The sequence below is a fragment of the Clupea harengus genome, chromosome 1, assembly GCF_900700415.2.
Source record: "Clupea harengus chromosome 1, Ch_v2.0.2, whole genome shotgun sequence".
NCBI lineage: Eukaryota > Metazoa > Chordata > Actinopteri > Clupeiformes > Clupeidae > Clupea > Clupea harengus.
In genome coordinates, this window is record NC_045152.1 from 28,480,210 (window position 1) to 28,500,463 (window position 20,254).

Sequence of the window (20,254 nt, forward strand, 5' to 3'; positions counted from 1 at the left end):
AAGAGAAGAACCTGAAGTGTAACTTCAAAGAATGAAATGCCATCCTGAATTGCACAAGTCAGTTTGAAAGTGAGTTCATCTAATGGCATAGTCCAAAGGTAATCATCAATTTCACACTGTGTGTGTGTGTGTGTGTGTGTGTGTGTGTGTGTTGTTTTTCCTGAGGCAAGAGAAGTTTGATGGAAACTGTTTGTGATATAGTATAGCCTACCACTCATGCTGACAGATAATATGGCATTTCCAGTGAATGAATATGGCTTAAATGTCACAGAGTGCACATTTCAATAAGAATAAAAATGGGATATAAGTAATGAGTGAAACCAAGGCGCCATCATGCGTTGCAGTTGTGTTGCTCTGCAACATAATAATGAAGTGTTTGTATCATGATATGTGTGTGAATGTGTGGCCTCATTTACATCTCTGTCTCACGTCTGTCAGGGATGGCACGACAACTCAACCAGGTCCAAAACACAAACACAGGATCTAAATCACATTCACTGATTACTGGCTCACTGAGAGACAGGGACAGTCCCATAAACGTTCCTTTACGAGCACATGGTAACCAGGGCTCGGTGTCTGCTGAATAGACCTGTCTGTCAAGTGTCACATGTCTCAGTATTGTTTTCCATGACCTAATCTAATCTGACCTCGGGAAATGTCGGACTCCGCCCTTTAAGATGCGTCACACCAATGGATAGAAAGAATATGTGAGTTGACGCCCACTTATGCATTAATGGGAAGGACTATGACTTGGTGTCAATCAGCCATTCTGAGGAAAATACGCTGTGGCTCCACCTAGTGTTTAGGAACGTGAAGTCCAAACATCTTTCCTCTCAAAAAAAGCCTGACACAAACCAGACATTTTTTAAATCACATGGTAACGTTTTTTAAATCCTCTAATAACCCATTCACGCTTACAGTGAAATTCCTTGCCTTGTAAATGTCCAATTAAAAGTAATCGTTATATTGTTTAACTTTAAAAAGCAGAACCATTGAACAATTTTGTATCATTATAGTGGCAAGGGTGTGTGGTATATTGTTGAAGGAGTCCAACTTCCAAGTATGGAGTCCATCTGACTTCAGGCAATTAAGATTGTTGAATTTTGTTTTGTTTGTTTTGTTTTCTTCCTTTTTTCTCATGAATCCAACCAGAGGTTTCCATATTGATCCTTTTTCTTTTGTTGATCATACTTCTATCAGCACTTGTCTTCACTTAGCTTTTACCCACGCATCACTTTCACTTTCTCTTCCTATTCTCCCCACATTATACTCTACTGCCACCTATAGGCACACGTGGAGCAGACCATGTGCTACTCTGTTGTGTACAATAATGGTAAATAGGTTACAGTGCAATATGCAGTGAAATCAATAAACATTTTCAAAAAGGTTACGTCAGTTCTTCATTTAGTTTCAGAGAAAAATAAATGAATTGGCCGATTGTATGGTTGTCTTCCATAAGTAAGAAGTTATCATAATAGTTTTCTATCAGTGATAACATTCTGTGTTTATTTCACTATTCACTAGACTAACTACATCAGCTGAAATGATATAGTTTACTTGCTCAAACCTTTTAGACGTGCACTGACATTTCTGAATGTTTTGAAAGGACAGCCTAGATTAATGTAAATCAATATAAATTAATCTAAGATTCATAAATTCATTCTAATCTGAATCAAAACGCCAATGCTGGGAGTCGACGTATTTTTACATTGTCATAATTGTTGAAGATAAATATAAAATAGATTACGTTTTTCGGGACTGCTCAACCAACGCTACTGTCCTGTGTTAAGACCTATGCCTAGGCCACAACACGAATGTATTTGTTGTTTCCCAGACAAATGCAATCCAAACACTTGCCTCTGCTTGATTAGTTTCCTGTTGACACTCCGTTTTAGCGAAACATCTCCCCACGCCACTGTCTCTTGTCTTTCCTTGAGACACGTAGCAATGTTTATATTTTTCGAGGATAAATCGATGTTGTTCCTCCCTACTATTCATTTAGGAGAGGATTGCGTGTATCATGCGTTAACATTGCATTGCCAGCGTTTATTTGTTTAGGCAAAGGGCATCATTTATTTCGCACAGTTTCTGTTTGGGCAGATGGTGGACCCCGGAGCGCCAAACGGGGTGGCGTGTTTATTTGAAATGGGGCGTGTGGCACGCAAGGGGGTTTGAAAAGCCCCGAGGACCATGTGTTTCTCTCGGTGCTGATTGAGAGACGCGAGTTTGGCAGGCGGCCTCAGGTCTTGACGAGAAGCAGGAGACGGCGGTGGGGTTCTGCTGCGAAGGCCTGCTCTCTGGCTCGGCCCCGCGTTTCAGCTGACGCACAGACAGGCCTCGGGAGCCCCTGGACTGTGCGTCTGGTTTCATGGAATAATTTAAAACACCGAGGTCAATCATACACTTAATTTAATGGGATATATGGCCCAGATGATATGAGAGTGTCAGGCCTGTATATAGGCGATTCATTCAAGTCTGACTAAAAATAAGTGTGTAATTTAAACGAATATTCATTAATCAACCTCTGTATTTGGCTATCCTTTTGCTTTCCAGAATAAACCATATTTTCTGTCACAAAATATATCAGTCAAAAGTTATTCCTACGTTTTTTTGCTTTTAACAAAAACAAAATCATAAAAAACAACCCTTTTGATCAGAATTAGTGCTGAATACTATGTTATGTTCTATTCACTATTTTATGCACCATGTATGCACTCAATGGATAAGAGTGACATTAGTAAAATATAGAATTTATACTTAGTATTCTAAATAAAAATGCTGTTGAAGTTACCAAATGTTGCTCTTTGTCCAATAGCTACGGAAGATTGACAGCTTCATTAACCCCACCCGCCCCGATTATTCTTGGCCCGGCCCAGTTCAGCGTGACGTCACAATAGTATTCGCCAATCAGGGAAAACCCTATCAATCAATGTCTGGACCTCCACCAATCAGTGTGCCCTTGGGGAAAAGGCTCTAGCCAATGAAAGGTAAGCTGTTTGGTGTAGGTCTTATAAAAGCACAGGACATGCTCTGAGCGAGGTACGATTGGAATTAAGTCGAGGAGGTACAATTTAAGAGATGGGATATATGTTTCTGTTTGAGATAGGGAACATGCAGTCACTCTTCAAAAGAGCAACTGATATGTCAGCGAGAAGGTCCATCTGGAAGATTTTGTATCTAACCGTTTACTTATTGTCAGGTGTACAGACTGCTAAGTATACTACATTACAATCTAAAGTAAGATCCTTCAGGCCACTGCTATAATGAAGATGCACGCAAGCATACACATAGAGGTCTGCGCGGGATATAGTCTATGTTTCAGTACCGCTAGATCCTGTCCCGCTCCTGCAAAACCATGTAATATTTCGTCCCCCTCCAGCCCACATCTTTCTCGTTTTGTCCTGCTCCTGCCTGCAAAATTCCGCATGTGGACATTTACATGTAATGGATTTTTGTATACATTCCCGCTTGTGCCTCCATGGAAATGTGCCATATAAATCACCAATCTTGCGCCTGTTAATGTTAATAAAACATGGGTTAATTCTTGCTGCTCTTCTGCATATACGAATAATATTGTGTAATTTAAGAACAGAAATTAAACGTTTATATCATTTTATACATACATTTATATTTTGCAGAACTCCCGCGAGTCATGTCTTTTCTCCCACTTCCACACACACATTATTTCTTCCCGCCCGCAATCCAAATAAGTCCCGCGCCGAACTCTTTGGCCCTGCAACGCGGGAGTTTAGGCTTCTACAGACACATACCCACTGTAGCTGAATTTCAGAGAGGACTTTTTCTCTTTCCTTTACAGACAGACACACGCCAAAGGCCATGTGGACCCACTCTAACCCTGACAGTAAGTGACACTGGCACGGATTAGCGCCACATCAGGGCTGGAGCTGCTCCGGGGTTTTCTGCTACTGCTGCTGCTAACTTGGTCTTTAATGCGAGTCAGTGTCACACCCATAGACATATATACATATGACATGTATATATGTCTATGGTCACACCCATGGCGTAGGCTACCATCAGTCCACTCCATTGAATTTTTCCCAGTATAGACTTTCATATAACTGTAGTAGCAGGTCCACACGACCACAGCGCGCATAAACCCAACTCATTAATTTCCCCCGAATGTGTGCCTCTTAAGAAAATAAAAACTCCCAGTAATGTTGATTAGTCACCATGTGTTTCATATGTAGACATGGATATTGCAGTGCAACACACGACCTAGGAAACAGCATACTCTAAATCCCAATCTCATATGGCGGAGACGCATCAGATGAGGGCCGATGGTCGTCCAAGATTCATCATGGAGCTGACACGAGGAACACAAATCTCATCATACATTGATTTTACATAGTGGTTCAAATGATCTTTGTGGAGAGAAGCAATATTAGGAAACTTTCTTTGACACAAAATGCTTATCCTGATATCTCTGCCTGTGAAATAGCCTAAGAAGTAGATCAAATACTTTTCGTGTTGACTTTTATTACAACAAAAAAAAAAACCTACAGCATCGTTTACCCAAACTAAGACAAGTCTTTTTTCGCTTGTATCCCTCTTCAAGCCTTCAAGACACGAGGCAACCACCAGGCGAACAGCTTGATACAGCGCGTGCGTGCGCTGACATACGTCACCGCTTCTGGTTCACTGTCCTCACGAGAGAGAGCGACCAAGGGGATACCCTGCTGTGCGAACGCAGCACCAGAGCAGGAGGCGGAAATTTGAAGTCAGTTGTTTTGATGCAATTGCGCACATGTGTGACAGATGAGCGTCTGTCATCTGTGTGTGTGTGTGATCCAAGGTCTCCTAACACTTGCGTGTTTCTTTGAAAACCCCCAGCAAGTGTTGTGCATGCGCTTCCTGAGGATGCACATACATGTGTGTCGCATGCGTCCGATGTTCTCCTGATGATGGAAGCCTTTGAGGGGTGACCAAGCAGAGGAAAGCCGATCCCGGTTTGACATCCCCAGATGCGGAAGTGTTGCCGTCGCACGAACACAAACTGGCACACAAGAGTGCTCTGTGGGAGACGGTCTCATTGTGAGGCGCAGGGATGGATTTAATGGGTTCCGTCATCTCTCCGTGGGTTGTGCTGTAGGCTACACTCGAATTAACCATCTAATGTGGGCTTGTTCAGCGTTATATTACACCATGTATGTACGTTTATCTTGCATGTTTTGACTAAAAACGCAGTATAAGAGTCCCAGGCTCCATAGCCTTTTCAGCGAATGAGTTCTTTGAGTTGAATTCTGCAAACATGGCTGCACCACTGACGGCCACAAGATGGCAGTACAAGTACAAAGCTAATTAAAGTGGTGTTGACAGTCCAATAAATGTGTATTTTCTAAACCTGCTACCATAGCCTTTAACAATTAATCGTGCATTGCCTGGGTGCAGAATCAAAAAAGAAGAAAACGGTAAGCCTACTACAGAGGGCTATTGCCGATGCCCTTCTCTGAACACATATTAGGCCTTTAGACCATAGGCCTGAAGTATTATCTCAGAGATAATGTTCACAGCAATACTGTTCTCAAGACATAAGTAGGCCTTCGCATCAGATGTTACGGGGGGGGGGGGGCTCCTCTTTTGTTCATTATTTTGTCCATTAGCCTATGTTCATTAGCCTATGCTTTTCCTGTGAATGTCTTTTCCGAATGTAGGTACAGTTCAAATAGTTCGGGTATGGCCTACTTAACTTTGGACCCTAAGCTGCCCAGTTGGGCATCTCGTGGTATTGTAACAGTATGTTTCGATTTAATTTAAATAAAAAACTTTACTACATTCCTTTTACTTTCATGTTATTATTGCTGAGGACTTCTAGAATATAATCATACATGCCACTTTTGCCTCATTGTTTTTAGTTAGGTGAAATATACAAAAATATCAAGGCATGGCAGACTACCAAACAGGCCTTGGGGTCTGAAGTGGGCGTAGGCTACGAAGTCTACATCGGATTCAGCTAAACTCAACAATCTACTTTTATAAATACAATGAAAATATACAATTTATACAACTAGCATATTTTGTGTACTGTTTATATATATATATATATATATATTATTATTATTATTATATTATTATAATTTATACATGTGTAGTTGTATATATATATATAATATATATATATATAAATCTGACTGTAATATATTATACCAATGGACCAGTGCTGACACATGGTGGAGTTCTGTCTTTGTGTAGGTTGACCATCAGCTGACTTCATATCGATAACAAGCCATAAAGTTTACGATTTTATGTAACCTTAATCAAGCTCTCTTAACAAATAACCTTTGTGTTTTAGAGTCACTATCAGAATTCTGTGTAAATCCAACATAACTATTGGTGGCATTTATTATTTTCCATACAAATCGCATTGCTTCACTGTCTGCCGACTGACACTTTTTTTTTTAGATTCTTGTTTTGCATGAAGCAGATTTTCAGTATTTCATTAATTCATCCTAAATAAACACGTTATGGTAGCATATTAATCGAAATAATTCGATTTGAGCCGCAAAGCCTTTACAAATAATACAATTAATATCAATGCTTACATGCCTATGCCTATTGCTTTTCATATTAATCTAATAAATTGAATTGGCTGAAATTAAAGAAGAAAATATGACTTCGATTTCTATTCATGTATTCTAAAAGTTCTGAATTAAAAAATCCATGTACATTTGTCTAAAAATGGCAGAATATTGTGAATAATATGAGAGATTTTAGGAACGGGTTTGACAGGACCTGTAGATATCCGCCACAAACTCCACCTACATAAAGACCGCCCAATCAGGGTAACATGTTGAGAACTGAGAGTTTTCATTGGCTATGAGGGCAGGCGGGGCATATCAGCTTGAATGAATGACAGAGAATATGTGCCTCCAATGAGAAACGGTTCCGCCTCCCCGCCCCCTATTATTATGGAGAATAGTCCATCCTACACAATCCAGAAAAATCATTTAAAAAGCACCAAAGAATATACACTCACTGTTTTTATTATTTAAAACCAATTGATGTACAAAATATCAGTAACATGAACCATAGTATTTTTACCAGTAGACTAGGATGAAGTTATTTAGCTGTCAGGCATTAAACACAAAAGTAGTCAGACTGTCGAGAAAACGGTCGCTGGCAGATAAATTAAATAGTCTATATCAAAATAAAAAAAAGGATCATAAATATTGTGATATCACTTAAGATAAAACAAAAATCCAGATAGTGCTTTTACTCTTTGGTGTATGATAAAATGAAAGCGGTCGTTATGCTGTGGGGAAGAAAAATTCGCGAGATACTGAAGCAACTCAATTGCAAATATGCCTAATCTAACACAATAGGCTACGATACAAGCGCCAGCATTCTGTCTTTAAGAACACACTAGGGATTTGCCAGCGAATGTAATGAGATTACGGTCATCTCTCACATATTACAGCAGAAGGCAGAATAGTAAGAGTAATACACTATTAGTCTCCGTTTCATCTAAAGTTTTCCCTAAAAATGGCAAAGAACATAAGGACCCATAGGCTGTCTGACGCAGTCTTCATATTTTACCCTTAAGACCGATTTGGTAGAATGTATTTTTCCAAGAACATGCTGAAATTTAAAAGTACTCCTAACGAATAACGTCAATGACTTTTGGAAATATGACCTAGACTCGGACCACAGTAGGCCTACCCTTTTTCGTAACAAATTGATAATAAACTGTCTTAAACAGATTAGGCTAATAAATATATTATATATTATGTACAAAGTTTTACTTTCATGGCCACAATCAAAGTATTTACACAACGCCACCGTTCGAAAAACATAGATATTTTAGCTGCATAGCACGATTTCTTAGTCTTCTTTATGTTCTTTGTGCGAAGGTGAAGCCCCTTCTTTGCGTACACTGCTCATTTCAGAATCGACCACTTGATCTGGTCCTTTGCTGACAGTAATACCTGAAAGGCAAACAAACAAATACATATACATGAATGGAACAAAGGCTAATTCAAATATCTATAACTGTATAGCCTACTCGTTGCACTTTCAAGTCGCCCATCAGTGCATTGCAGTTGGGGTCAGCTGCTAAACCTTAACCTTGTCGGTCGACTGGTCCGACTCTTAGAAATATTGTGAGCCATACTCATTTAAATCATCCTTAGTCATCATAACTGCCTATCGTTGCCAAGGAACATAGCGCCACTGTATTCTCCTCTTAAAGAAATGAAGACTGATGGAGACTCCCCGGGGTCTCGCTTTTCTTTATGGACCTCGTGTACACCGAGTCCCTCTACAGACAGGCGTTAATTTGAAAGTTAAATCTTTGTAATAATTTTTGAGGACAACTTCTCAAGTTCAAGCGGAGTTAAGACCGAGTACAATAGTGGAGCTGTATCTAAGGGGTGATGGGAAAGAAAATGCATAGCCTATAGGCCCTAGATCAGACAGTATGAGATTCCAAGTACATATAGGCTATAGGCCTAGAGACCATTTAATTCTGGAATGCAAATTATTTGATAACCGCAGGCCAAAAAGACATACAGTATGAAGTGTGGACTGATGTTGTTTTGGTTTTGTAAAATATGAACAAGAACAATTACTTATTATGAAATTTCGATCCTGATGGGTAATGTCTGACCTGAAGGCCACATGCGGTAAATTAATCAATGCCGTTTTATAGTCAATTTGTGTACAGATAAGCAACGTAGAGTCGTAGAAATTACGAATCACATGGGGCGGGAACAAAATAAAAAGTCCTCTGTTTTCAAGGGGTAGGTTTCTGGGCAGGATATCCACCACCAGGTGGCGCATGGAACCCATACAAATAAGATTCTTCACGTTCTTGAGGGGGCTCTACCTCTACTGCTGTGATACTGTGCTTTTGTTCTTTATTGTATACAATTTCTTCACAAGCAATATAGGCCTGTTTGCCTTTTCATAGCAATGGCATTATCACCTGCCTCACCTTTCTAATGAGCCTCCCAATGTAAACTCAAACACAAAAGGAACAGGAAAGAAAAAAGCAGTTTTACTGGCCAAGGTTTTGCTGTTGCTTCTGTGCCACAAAACTGTGTAACGTCTGATTCTGTGACTCAGAAAACAGGCAAAACCACCTGTGACAGTAAGGCTGCTCAGTTAATATGACAGAAACACAGTGAGCTGGAGAGTGAGAGATGCATGGACAGAGACATGGAGAAAGAGAGACATGGAGAAAGAGAGACATGGAGAAAGAGAGAAAAACAAGAGGGGTCAGACAGAGCAAGAGAGTCAGAGGCAAAGAGAGAGAGAATAAGAGAAGACGGGAGAGAGAAAAAGAGGGTTAGAGAGAAAGACGGGAGAGAGAGAGAGAGAGACTTGAGAGAATGAGGCAGTGAGTATAAGCAGACTTACAGTGGAAGTGAGAGCCAGCTTTTCTGTTAGGTGCTGCACAGGAGGGTAAGACAGGTCAGTCAGTGGGATGAGATGTTAGACAAGCAAATCAAAACCATTACACAGACAGACAGACAGCAGTCAAGTCCGGAGCGGATCTGGCCCAGATCAGGGCCAGGTCTGGCTGGGATCCGGCACTGGATAGAGCCAGAGCCGCTCCAGGGGCTGCAGCAATGTGGCAAGGTTAAAAGGTACCACAGCGGGAAGGCAGGCCAGCAGGCAGGTATTCAGATGCAATGCGTCATTAAGGCATTCTATCTGCTGCATCTGTCCAATGCGACATTAAGGCATTATATCTGCTGCATGTGTCCAATGCGACATTAAGGCAATCTATCGGCTTCATGTGTCCAATGCGACATTAAGGCATTATATCTGCTGCATGTGTCCAATGCGACATTAAGGCATTCTATCGGCTTCATGTGTCCAATGTGACATTAAGGGATTCTATCGGCTGCATGTGTCCAATGCGACATTAAGGCATTCTATCTGCTGCATGTGTCCAATGCGACATTAAGGTATTCTATCGGATTCTATCGGCTGCATGTGTCCAATGCAAGTGTGCCATGCAATTGTTCTTAGCACAGCCTTTTCAGAAATGTCTGATAGCAACTTTAAAATCTCCTGTATGATGGCCAACAGCGACTTGAACTGAGCAGACAAATTCATTCTGAATGATTGTGCACTGTTGCCTACGGGGCTGTAACACAACGACAAGTAGGCCAGTGCCCACACGTGAATATAATGCAGAATGATTCAACGTATGATCATTTCTGAGCAGTTTAATACTACAGAATATAAGATAATCAATCATGCCAGTAACAGTTTTCACAAGAAAGCATAAGCAACCTCTTTAGATTAACTAGTGAACGTGAGCGCAGAAAGACACTACCATTATGTATGATATTCAGGGCTTCTGAAAGTATAGATTACCCAATCATCCATCCAATCCCACCGTTGGAAAATCCTTTCCAGGTTACTTTTTAATGTATCTAATGTATCTTTGCTATAAAAATGACTGAAATTAGAGCTCCACTCCCTATACAATGGAATTAGACATTCAGAATGCATTCCAAGGAATGAGATGAATGAATCCCATTCCTAAGTGTAGGAGAACTCCAAGAAGAACTCTGGGTGGGTTATTCTGTATCTCTGCGAGCTACCAAACCACCCATGAAGAGGATGCCAAAAGCCCAATTACTCGGAGGCATTGCATCATATTTTGATCAAACCGTAGACTACTATTGTCCACTTGAACAGGTATTAAATGTGTTTGTGGACTCAAAGGTAAAATGGTGTACTTACTGTAGTGTGTGTCGATTCAAATAAAATAATCAAATGCATGCTTACGCATTTATGCATGTGTGTGCGCGTGTATAATGTGTGTATATCCATGTGTTTATACAAATGTGTGCGCGTGTCTGAGTGTACGTGCTTGTCTGTCTTCGGCTGTGCATCAGTTTGTCTGTCTTACCTGTGCCACACTTTGCTCTGTCAGAGGGTTGTCATCCGCCTGTCAAAAAGAGAGAGATAAAAACCTAAGCGAAGACTTTAAGACCAGATTATGAAAGACTGCACCTTGTTCTCCAGAACACCCACATGCTGTTCAGACATAACTAGTAGATGCTAAAACCTTGAGCACACAAAAACACCCTCATTTTTCAGAAGCATTCAAGTCCTCCCACAGGATACTAAGAAAACATCGAGACTTCAGCGGTGTCCGTACTGCTGGGCTGTAGCAAGTGCCAATTTAGAGAAAGACTTGCTTTCCTCAGTCATTACTTTGTGCAGTGCAAGTTCTGCTTGTGTCTTCACTATGTTTAGAAACAACAATCAAGACTGTGAAACCAAAACAATTGTGCCACTATTCAAGTGACCATCAATCTTGAGAAAGATTAGAAAATGTTCTCTCACTGCTAATAACACAAAAAGAGTGGTGCCATATACTATATTAAATTGAATTATTTTACAGAGAGTCCATGTAAATTCGTGACATTTTAAAGTAACACTAAGGAACAATTTGACACTTTTTGAGGTATGGTTTTATAGGCAACTAGTTTTGGTACTATCCTCAAATTAATTTTGATAGCATATGATCATGTGAAGGACAGATAAACACCTGTGACTTTCCCACTAGCCATCCAGGATATGCCCTATGTAGTTCTGTGTACCGGGCTGGAATACCTTTAAAAAATGGAAGAAAAGCTTTCACAGCATGACATTGCCAGCTATACTGCCAAAAGACACCAGTTAGTGTGTTGGGAAGCTTCAATCAGTGTCAACTGGGCTGTTGGTGGTGTTTGCAAGGTTTTTGCATACCTTTTAGGTAGTTGCTTGCTAGTTTTGGAACAGAACTCTGTATTGCTGCTTTATTTGAATAAAACTCTTTGAAGAATGATGGAGATCAATATTCATACCTGGATTTGTTCTAAAAGGTTAATTGTACAAGTTATTAAACAACTGATATGTACCAGGACAAAAGCATAAACCAATCTTAAAAGTCTATTTAAATATGTATTTAATATACATACATATTTATACATATTTAATATATATATAAATATTTCAAAGAATGGCTTGACTTCTGGTTGTGTTTGATATTCTGGCAACAAGGTAATTAACAGGTTGACAAATTGCAGGAGCACATCCAAAACTGGAAATGATATCAAACTGGTGACCACACAAAATGGCTGCCACATGTGACATCACACATGCAGTGGAACAAGGCCAGCTCAGTCAAGCCAGTTCAAATCACTGTTGAAAATGTCTAACTGTACAAATGTTAAAAGCTAAATGGAATTGGAGGGGAGGTGTAGAAGGTGCGGTAGCATCCCCTTAAAGTACTGTGCTTGTAGCTGGCTTTGTAACAGTGCCATCTGTCAGTACTCTGCAGCTCGAGTATCCCCAAGACTTCAAACTTCACTAGACAAAATAACAGCTGGTGGACCTAACTGTTGGTTATTGAAATAACACAACAGGATTACATATCAATGGACATGGCAATTAAGTTGGTGCTACATTTTGTTCTGCACATCCTACCAAAATAATTGTTATCTCAACTTAGTTATAAACGTTTGGATGTATTTATTCTATAACTCTATTGCTGGTAAGACCTTGTGTGAAAACCTATAGATGTGGCCTCTTGTTATCTAGGGAGGGTTTCCAACACATTTTTATCAATGTCCAGCTCTTAATTGGTTCGTTATCTTTAAACATCAAAACAGGTGAGTCACACAGCTATCAGTTACCAGAGATGGCAACTGGGTGAAGTTAGCGCTGAACCATGTAAATTTCACTGAAAGACTGAAAAAATGTAGTCAACTGTCTCTCTTGATGTGATCAGTGTTGGTTATGTGGAAACCCACGCCTGGAAGTGTGCACTTCACTGCAAGGCCATGCCCTCGCTCACTCACTAACTCGCACGCACCCACGCACGCACGCACTTCACCGCAAGGCCATGCGCTCACTCCATGCAGGTACCTTCTCTGGGCCTCATACCCCCTTTTCTTTTAGAAACCCGTTTGCCCTGTCTCCCTCACCCTTTCGGTCTCTTCTGGCTTGCCGTCCCCTCCCTCCCTGCAGGGGTAGCTGAGGGACTAAGCATACTGGTTTCTGGAGGTCTCCGCCTCTACTTTACCGGTGATGTAGTCAAACAGGACAAAGCCAAACGCCTGTTCAGAGCCAGCCTATCAGGGCAAGGCAAATGTGAGGACGAGTTTGTTTTTGTTTTGTTTTGTTTTTGTTTTTTTTGTCGTTTATTGTGAGTCATGAATTCACGTAGAAAAGTTAGAGAGGTGTCACTAGTGTTGAGAGCTCTGGCCATGGGTCTTACCCTGTAGTTGACCTTCTCCACCACCTGCTGTGGGTCACTCTCCAAAATCACCCTGGCAACAAGACAAACAAAAGACACATCACACACACACCGGATCAGGCTGTGGACGATGTTAAAAATAACAAGTCCAAATATATCAACATTCTTTGTTAGGGTTACAATTATAAATATCTATTTATCGAAAAATACTGTACAAGAACAGTTCAACTACAGATGACTGTTTCCCCATGATTTATGTGTCAGTGACTGAGATGTTGGCTGGTACACCTAAAGAGTACCCATGATGCTCATTTTCAATGTTCATAACTGTATTTTCGGGTTCTACCAGAATAGATTTACATGCTTCAGTATTCCAAAAATACATTCTTTTTTTCATACGATACATATCTATTCACCCTCTGTCCGAAACGCTCTGTTAGAGCTCCTGTGTCTTTAAGCCCCCTTCACGATGAGCCCAGTGTGCTCTGATTGGTCAGATAGGCTGGCAGTAAGGATTGTGTTATGAGATTGCGTCATCTTGTAACAAAGGGAAAGGGCTGGAACTCCAACCAGGCATTTAAGGCAGCTGAGAAATGTATTTATTTTTTTTTCTGTGGGAGTCACTCCCTCTGATATGTACTTTGGGCTTTGTAACTTGGCAGACCGTTTGCATGTACAAAAAGCTTTATAAAACACGAAAGAAAAGAGAAAAAGCATAACACGTCACTACTGGGCGTCCTTGAGTTTATTTATTGCCTACACCCAAAAGGCCCTCCCCCTAGAATGAGGAATCTCCCTAATTGTTCGCGAAGACATTAACAACGTTACACCTGTTGTGAAACTGAAAACTCTCCGGTCTACTCAGCCCATATTACATTTCCTCCACATATCCTATCGTAACGCCCTGGCTTATTTTGCCTCACACCATCCTACTATCAATTTCCAACTTCCCAGACTTCTCTGTGGTGAAATTCGACAACCACTCTCACCCGCCATCAATGATCTCATCCACCACCAGGAAGACGCCATCCATGTTGTCCAGCAGACACCTCCTCTCCACATTCTTTCTGTGAAGAGTGGTTAACAGGAGAGGTTTACATTACATGTATTTGCATGTGTTCATTTGGCAGACCCTCCCATCCCACTTACCAAGAGAGGTCCAAAACAAATCAAGCCACAGTAGGTTAAGGAGGCCTTCCCAGATTAAGCGTAACCATGCACCAAGTAGGGGGGGGGGGGGGGGTGTTTCGTTTCGTTTTATTTAATGGGTACTTTGTGCCATACATACAGGTGCCATCTGATTGACCACACTATATCAACTAGACTAGGCTGGACACTGTTGCCATATACCGGCCAAGGTTAGTGCTCTCAGGCATGGCCACTCATGGGCTCTTTACTCATTGTGTGCGTCAGTGTTGATGGTGTGACTCCCCCAACCTCCATGTACTCACTTGAGAATGAATGGCAATCGGTGGGTCGCAGCCTATATCTGTTTACCTCTCAGTGTGTCACTAACTCCTCCATCCCTCTCTTCCTCATTCTTCTCCATCCCTCTCTTCCTCATTCTTCTCCATCCCTCTCTTCCTCATTCTTCTTCCTCACTATTCCTCCCTTTTCCAATCCCCCCCCCCCCCCCCCCCCACACACACACACACACACACACACACACACACACACACACACACAGTGAGACTTTTTATAGCAGCGTTATTGTAGTTATTAGTTTAGATTAACATTACAAAAACATTGATTGTGTGGCTTTCATTGCTTATGGTGTGTGCACCAACTCAGTTACTGCAGTCAGTTTATTTGAGTCTGTTTGTTATTATCTTCTCCTGTTCTTACATAATGTATTCATCAGCTGAAGTTAAATGTACAGACACACACACACACACACACACACACACACACACACACACACACACAATCCCTGATCAGTACATGGCATGGAAAGGCAAACAATGTGGTAATCAACAGGCCATTACTATTTTGGTAAGAGCCCTGCCCATGCAAACATGACTAATGTCTTTCCCCACTTCAGGGTGTGTAAGACTTTGTGCTGCTCAGTGCTTTTTCAAAGCTTAATGGAAGTGTGGTGTTTAGCTCTCTCTCTCTCTCTCTCTCTGACACACACACACAGACACTCACACTCACACAGACACTCACACAGACAGACACACAGACAGACACACACACACACACACACACTCACACAGACACTCACACAGACACTCACACAGACACTCACACAGACACTCACACATAGACACTCTCACAGATACACACACAGACAGACAGACACACACACACACACACACACACACACACACACACACACACTCACACAGACACTCACACAGACACTCACACAGACACTCACACAGACACTCACACATAGACACTCTCACAGATACACACACACACAGACAGATAGACACACACACACACACACACACACCCACAGACACAGACACACAGAAATATTGAGACAGAAGGGAGGGGGGATTGTGCTGGTACTGCATTGGTTTCTATGGTTACCGCACCAGCCTTAGCCAAGCAGCTGTAGTTCGGTGATTATGGATCCAAAATTGAAGAAGGAAACACACTGACATACATCAACAGGTATAAACAGAGAAAGCACTACGGGTGGGGGATGGATTTGGAAATGGGTTTAACCACTGACATGCCACAGGCACGTATGCCCTGTCCAGTTTACAAAAGTTCTGAAGACAATATTGTCTCCACAAACCATTTTAGCTATTATTATTATCATTAGTAATTATTAGTATTTCAGGGACAGACTGTCATCCCTTAGTACTAGCCCATGATACCCGTTTTAGGGGAGCGGCAACATGTTGGTGGACCTTGTAAGAATGTGTGCAGAACTTACCTTAAGATTTGGCTGAGTGATTCAAACAGGCAATTAAGGACAGCCATCAGCATAAGCTACAGAAGTAAAGGTAAAGGTAGAGATTTAAAAAAAGCAATACGTGAGTAGCAGGACAAAGCCAGACATTGAAAGATATATATAAAGGGGGGAGAGACAGAGGCTGTATTAAAAAAAAAGGAAATAGGACAGATAGCAGGATTGAAAACTGAGCCGGGGTAGAGGAAGAGGTGTGGCCGTGTTATTCTCATGGATCTGGCACTCCTCAAATGAAACGGGACGACATTGTAGCGATACCACTGATGTGGACAAAGAGCACCGCCAGTGGCCTAGTAACAGGGGGCGCTGCCGCGCACGGCATACCTCATTCTCCTGGGCACTGCCAACCACATACAGGAACAGATCAATGCTGCTCTTGTAGACGATGGTCTTCCCTTCCAAGAAGGCAATCTCATCTGCTCAGAGAGAGAGAGAGAGAGAGAGAGAGAGAGAGAGAGAGAGAGAAAGAAAGAAAGAAAGAAAGAAAGAAAGAAAGAAAAGAGGAGAGAAGAGAAGAGAAGAGAAGAGAAGAGAAGAGAAGAGAAGAGAAGAGAAGAGAATGAAACCATGGAGATAAGAGAAAGAGAGATGGAAGGAGAGAATGAAAAAAGGGGTCTGGGGGAGGGGGATGAAACAATGAGGACAAAGAATGTCCATCCGAGAGTGGCATTTGTAATAACTGATACTCTGGCTTGACATAAAGGAGTAGTGCGGAGTTAAGTTTGTAGGTTAGTGACGTATAGATAAGGGGGGGGGGGGGGGGGTGAAAGGTGATCATACTGCCACACCTGAAGGCCAGGTGGAACCTTGGATTTCTGTGGCCAGTCAGGGAACAGGTTCTCTACTCTATTGTCAGCCGTAATCCAAGCTCCTGACCCCTCGAGGATCGAGACATGGCTTGCAGTCACACAAAAAAGTACAACTGGCAAATCAGCACACAGGAGAAGATTCACATACACAAAGTTGACCAATAGGATGACAATTGACACTAATACATCCATTTCAGCTCCCTGAAATAAAACCAGGGAATTTTGAATAGTATACCCCCACAAAATCTAGGTTCCCACAGGTAGTGTCCAATATTGAAAGAAGAGATGGCTGACGTTGTCTTATGAGTTGTAGCAAGGAAATCTAGACCCAATGAAAGAATATTTCTCTGCAATCCACCATTACTCCATATGTCTGTTGAAATATTTGAGGGTTTTCTGCAACTGTAAGTCCCTCAAATCATTGTAGCAAAAACGGAGATACCTACTGTCAGCTTTGTGGGTCTTGTTGAAGACATTCTTTTCAAAACTCCTCTGTTCTTTCATGGATGGGTAGAGCTCAGGATCGTAGTACTGGAAAGAGGTGTATCAGATAGGAAATACAGAAGGAACATCTAGGTGTGAGTTTTTCTTTAAGGAAAATATGACAGTGTTACACAAAATGAAGGGAGACAGAGGTATCAGAGGTTCAGTCCTTTAACAGAGTCAAGAGCTCTTTAGTGCATAGAGAATGTTTGATGATGATGATACTTCTGACGAATAAAACAAATGCAATGACATTCTACCTTAGACAGAAGTCGGTTCCCATCATTGTCCAAAATGAATACGGCCTTCACTGTATATAGTGATGGTTCCTGAAAACAGACAAAAATAATATCAAGGCACGATAACATTTCAACATCACAACAGGGATGTTACCAATGGCATCAGGACATCAAAAAAAGAGGGAAATCTGTCTGCATTCAAGAAATCAGAGACATATGGTGTAGTGATTTGTCTTCCTCCATCGCTGCTGAGATTGTTCCGAGCCAAAGTTCTGTTATGCACTGACTGCAACTGACTTAGAGTCTTAGTGTATCACAGAACTTCGGCCAAGAGAACAGAGAGGGGCTGGTAAAAAATTAACCTCAGGGATGTTAGCATAATGGTGACTCCATTCTGCCTGGTTCAATGTAATGCCATATGGAAAGGAACTTAGAAAGAGAACTACACTGCAGAACTTCAAAACGTGCCATTCCCTGCAAATTGACTCTACCTTCTGTTACAGAGCACTTTGATATCACAGGGGGCCTTGGCAGAAGGCTTTTACAGAATGAAATTAGCACTTCAGGGGGCCTAGTCCACAAGATGGACTGGAGGTCTAGGCTAGATAACCTTTAATGTCAAAATAAATGCTAAGGAATGATGAACCATACTGGAAACTAGAAATATGTGGTAAATGAATTCAAAATCTAAGACACATAAAAGTGGATTATTTAACATTCATTTTGTTAGGGCATACGACATTCAAATAGAAGAAAAATACTAATTAAAGTCTCACGTTCATGGATGACACGACATGAGACACCTGTGGATTAAAAGAATCTGCAGCAGAAGAGAAAGAGAGAGCCGCGGCGGCACACGTTTTGCAAACTGAGTGAAACGACCTACCGAAGACGTGGCATCCACGTCCCACTCGGTACAGCCTCGGATTGGTCTGCTGCATTCGGTTTAATAAGTTTGCGCTGTTATCGGAAAAAGTATTGCAAGTGTTCTAAGAAATAATTGATCCAACATGAAAGGGATCTTAATCACGTTCTACATATCTAACAAGAGTTATTTTAATTTTGCTTTGTACGATATTTTACTTTGCACCTTAGCCTATTCGGTGATCTGGCTGGCAATTGTTCGAGAGTTAGGCTATATGCGACACTAGATTAAGCTATTCCTTGTCGATAAACGAAAAGCGCATAACACGCAGGCTGCAACATTAGTAACAACTCACAATGGCAAGTATCGCAATATTGATGTTCCTTTCAAATGGTCAAGAATTGCAAATAAAGTGTTAGATATACATCTGGCGCCTATGTAGCCTTCTAGCTTAACTCTACGGGATGCAAGATTCCACATAACGTTCGAGAGAGCATTTTACATTTTTACTTTGAACGCCATGTTTATTAAAGGCTATGATGTAATCTAGTTAGAAAACATAATGGATAACATTAAATATTTGCAAATTACTGACCAGAGCCACGGAGTCCATGGTGCTGTTCCTGTGTTGACGTGGACAGGTTTGAGCTGTCATTACAGCAGACCTCATAGAATCCTCTGACTCACGAGTGGGCGGATCTAACTGTGGGTATGAGATTTACTGAAACTGAACCACTGAGAACACCATTTGGGCTCTGCGGAAATGCCTACCAGCACGGTTGTCATACGGTTCAAGAACCAAAATGGCGTTTTCTGTCAAACCAGTGTTAGGTCAGACGTGCGTTATTTAATCCATGCAACAGGGTTTTCCCCCTTTATAGTTTCCAATGGTTTGTTAAAACCTCTACAGCACTGAGATGCAATTAAAGAAACTAAGCCTAGCCTATGAAGACTGCCACTGGCTGACAGCATTGTCATTATAAACCATGTAGCCTGGTCTACTTTAAACTAGGCTATTTAAAGACCCGTTTCGGCTTTATTAATCTCGAATGCTATTTGACTTTGCAGCATAACGTTTGGCTTCGGTTTGGCCAATGACTGCCTCCTTTAATGGAAGGAGCCAGATGACCAACATGCTTAATAACCTACCAGAGAGCATGTTTCTCTAGGCCTATTATGCTTACGAAAAGAAACATATTTAAACTAATTGAGTAAGCATGTCATCTTGTTCCAATAATCTGTCAATTCTTGCTGTGAAACTATTTACATTTTAAAATATAGTCTTCGAATATTGCTTCCCGGCGCAGAAAACTAAATCCTACGGGTTATAGGCCTAGTTTACAGTCACCCAAGAGACCCCATCCTATGGAACCATAAAATCGGATCAGTCTCTCTCAGAGGGTCCGGGAATCCTATAGGTAGGCTACAACCTGCGCAATCCTATGTGCGCATTGTCATATTGCATCAGAGGTACACTCCATGGTCTTTTTGCGGATACACTCCTGTTTAAAACCTCAGACCCGATGATACAGTGAAATGAGTTACACTTTGAACAGATTATAAAATGCCCAGTACTGACCCTGCATTGGACTAGTCTAACTTTTGCAAATCATATAGGCCCACTTGAGGTTTCCCTTCACAGTGCACTAGGCTATAAAATAACATTTGGCCACTAGGGGTGCTTGACTGACAGCACGTTTCCAGCGAGGA

The 20,254-nt window shown here is 41.4% G+C and overlaps 1 protein-coding gene across 3 annotated transcripts; it reads right to left on the minus strand.

Annotated features, from left to right (window-relative positions):
* Positions 1-6,985: 6,985 nt before the first annotated feature.
* On the minus strand, positions 6,986-19,360 carry copz2 (COPI coat complex subunit zeta 2). Of its 3 annotated transcripts, none has more exons than XR_001162915.3 (10): positions 19,140-19,360; positions 17,701-17,769; positions 17,404-17,488; positions 16,473-16,564; positions 16,113-16,168; positions 14,212-14,289; positions 13,244-13,295; positions 12,951-13,097; positions 10,886-10,924; positions 6,986-7,943 (listed from the first exon to the last, which is right to left on the minus strand). XR_001162915.3 is itself a non-coding variant. In XM_031574888.2 (10 exons), exons 1-10 carry the CDS (start codon positions 19,212-19,214, stop codon positions 7,896-7,898), a joined length of 627 nt encoding a protein of 208 aa, XP_031430748.1. In that variant the 5' UTR covers positions 19,215-19,347; the 3' UTR covers positions 6,986-7,895. The 3 variants fall into 3 exon arrangements, 2 of the variants coding, with proteins under 2 accessions (XP_031430748.1, XP_012697317.2); XM_031574888.2 differs by lacking the exon at positions 12,951-13,097 and adding an exon at positions 9,376-9,408 and having other exon boundaries at positions 19,140-19,347; XM_012841863.3 differs by lacking the exon at positions 12,951-13,097 and having other exon boundaries at positions 19,140-19,242.
* Positions 19,361-20,254: the final 894 nt, after the last annotated feature.